General features: G+C 35.2%; 1 protein-coding gene across 1 annotated transcript; it reads left to right on the top strand.

The window, feature by feature from the left end:
- The first annotated feature begins 1,835 nt into the window (after positions 1-1,835).
- LOC113904813 (olfactory receptor 52N4-like) lies at positions 1,836-2,801 on the top strand. Its single transcript, XM_027561902.1, has one exon. It carries the CDS (start codon positions 1,836-1,838, stop codon positions 2,799-2,801), a length of 966 nt encoding a protein of 321 aa, XP_027417703.1.

Genomic DNA, 2,801 nt, shown 5'->3' on the forward strand with positions numbered 1-2,801 from the left:
ATAATGAAGGAGCTTTTCTGGAAACTGTAGCAAATACATAGAACCTAAAAAAAAAAATTAAGTAGCAAAAAGTGAGAATAAATTAAGAAGAACCAATATCTGACTAACAGAAGTTGTAAAAAGATACAAAGAAAAAATAAGAAGAAATTAATAAAATTCAGTGAAAAAAAAATTTCCAAAAGAATAGGTCATAGAGTTCTACTCTCAAAAACTCAAGTGCCTTTGCAATAAGACATACACAAGCACACTTACACCTTTATTATCACCATTAAGCTACAAAGCTCAAAAAATGTAAAATGTTTTCAATTAATGTAGGGCCAAAAAACATATGAAGAAATACAAAGGAAAAATAATTAACATATAAAGGATCAAGAATCAGAATGTTCCTTTAAAATCAACATTGCAAGCTAGGAGACAATAGAGAAATGTCTTGAAGGAAAATAAAGCTAGAATTTTTAATCCAGCAAAATTATAAATATAACAAGCTATATTCAGACATGGATATTCTCAGAAACATGTTTTCCATGCAGTCAGAAATATAGAAATAAGAACAATGAGGTCCACAAATAATGATATGACACAAACAGGAGATGAAGGGGGATTTCTGGATGAGAATCATGCGTCAAAACTAGCAAAGGCTGTATTTCAGAGAAGCAGAAGTACAGAGACTTTCTAGAAATAGACAAATTATAAAGAATTATCTCTGATAGATTGTGTTTAATTGTCAACAATAACAGTAAAAATGTTCTACAGTTCTAAAAATGAGTTAAAATGTCTGAGATATCTATACCAAATACTAAGCCCAATAGAGAAAATTGTCATCAAAAGGAAAAATATTGAACAGAGGAAGAAAATATAATTATCATATGAGGAGACTTAATTAACAATAATCCTATAAAAATGAATAACTTCAACAGCAACAATCATAAAGGAAAAAGGAAGAAAAAGCAAGCTGAACAAACTATTTAGAAATGCAAAGGTCAATTCTGTGGAGATTTGAAATATAGGAAAGTGAACTTCAGCAATCAAAATGATGGAGCTGAATATTATTTTCATTATTATATGGCACTATTTTTTCTAACACACTTTTCTCTGTCAAAATTTAGAAGAAATAAATCATAAAAAAGAGGTCAGAGAGGGCTCAGTTTTGGAATTGAACATACAGCAACTCAGACATGTAGGAGTCTCATCTACATAGTGCCTCCATTTAATCAATTATAAAGTGCAGATTAATTTAAAAATACTTCCTGGACTAGTGAGGATTAATGAGTTACTATTTGTAAAGTTTAGTACAGCAGAAATATAACCCTTTAGAATCAATAACAATAAAAACAACCTTATCTTGTGTCAGGTCATGCGATCAGCAAAGTTTGCCTTAAGAAAACACTCATCAGAATATGTGTATCACAATTAACATTTAAATAAGATATTCTAACAAAACCTCATTAGAAAGATCTCAAACCATTTGCCTTTAATTATAAACTTATGAGGATTTAATCTATGCCATTTTTTGTTTCAAAATAATGTGGAAACAATATATGTGACAGAACTTGGGACATAGTGACTTCTAAATAACTGTTTGTTGGATGAATTGATAAACTGAACTAACATAGAACACATACTTGGTTTTAACTTATTTAAGTATTCTACTGCATTTAAGAATTTGATCATTTGATATTAAAATGCACATTTCACTGAAAGAAGTCCAGAGTGAAAGAGAGAGTACAACTAAGATTTTTCTCCTTTTCCACCTCTAACCCTGAAGGATGGAAAACAGAAAACAAAGAAACCCACGAAAATCCTACTAGCTGCTTAATGATTATACCAACTTGATCATGATAATTCTGAACCAAACAGACTTGACACCAGCTTCATTCATTCTTACTGGAATCCCAGGACTGGAGGACAGGCATTTCTGGATTTCTTTGCCATTCTGCACAATGTATGTTGTGGCTGTGGTTGGTAATTGTGGACTCCTCTACCTCATTCGATATGAGGATTCCTTGCACAGGTCCATGTATTACTTTTTGGCCATGCTTTCTCTAACTGACCTTGTCATGTGCACTACTACAATTCCTAAAGCCCTCTGCATCTTCTGGTTCCACCTGAAGGAAATCAGCTTTGATGAATGCCTGGTCCAGATGTTCTTCATCTATGCCTTCACAGGGATGGAGTCTGGGGTGCTTATGCTTATGGCCTTAGACCGCTATGTGGCCATCTGCTACCCTCTGCGTTACTCAACTATCCTCACCAATCCCATTATTGCAAAAGCAGGGCTCATCACTTTCCTGAGAGGTGTGTTGCTTGTCATTCCCTTGACTTTCATCATCAAAAGACTACCCTATTGCAGAGGCAATATAATACACCATACCTACTGTGACCACATGGCTGTAGCCAAGTTATCTTGTGGAAATATCAAGATCAATGTCATCTATGGTCTGATGGTTGCCCTCCTGATTGGGGGTTTTGACATCTTGTGCATCTCAGTCTCCTACACAATGATCCTCTGGGCAGTGGTCAGCCTCTCCTCAGCAGAAGCTCGGTGGAAGGCCTTCAGTACCTGCACTGCCCACATCTGTGCTATAGTTTTCTCCTACAGCCCAGCCTTCTTTTGTTTCTTTTCTCACCGCTTTGGGGGTCACAGGATTCCTCCATCATGCCACATCATTGTGGCCAATATTTATTTGCTCTTGCCTCCCACTATGAATCCTATCGTCTATGGAGTGAAAACCAAGCAGATACGAGACTGTGTCATAAGGATCCTTTTAGGTTCTAAGGATACTAAATCCCACAGCATATGA

Source organism: Bos indicus x Bos taurus, chromosome 15 (genome assembly GCF_003369695.1).
Source record: "Bos indicus x Bos taurus breed Angus x Brahman F1 hybrid chromosome 15, Bos_hybrid_MaternalHap_v2.0, whole genome shotgun sequence".
NCBI lineage: Eukaryota > Metazoa > Chordata > Mammalia > Artiodactyla > Bovidae > Bos > Bos indicus x Bos taurus.

Excerpts from the sequence above, each read along its gene's own strand:
- LOC113904813 (XM_027561902.1), top strand. The coding sequence starts at position 1,836 with ATGATAATTCTGAACCAAACAGACTTGACACCAGCTTCATTCATTCTT.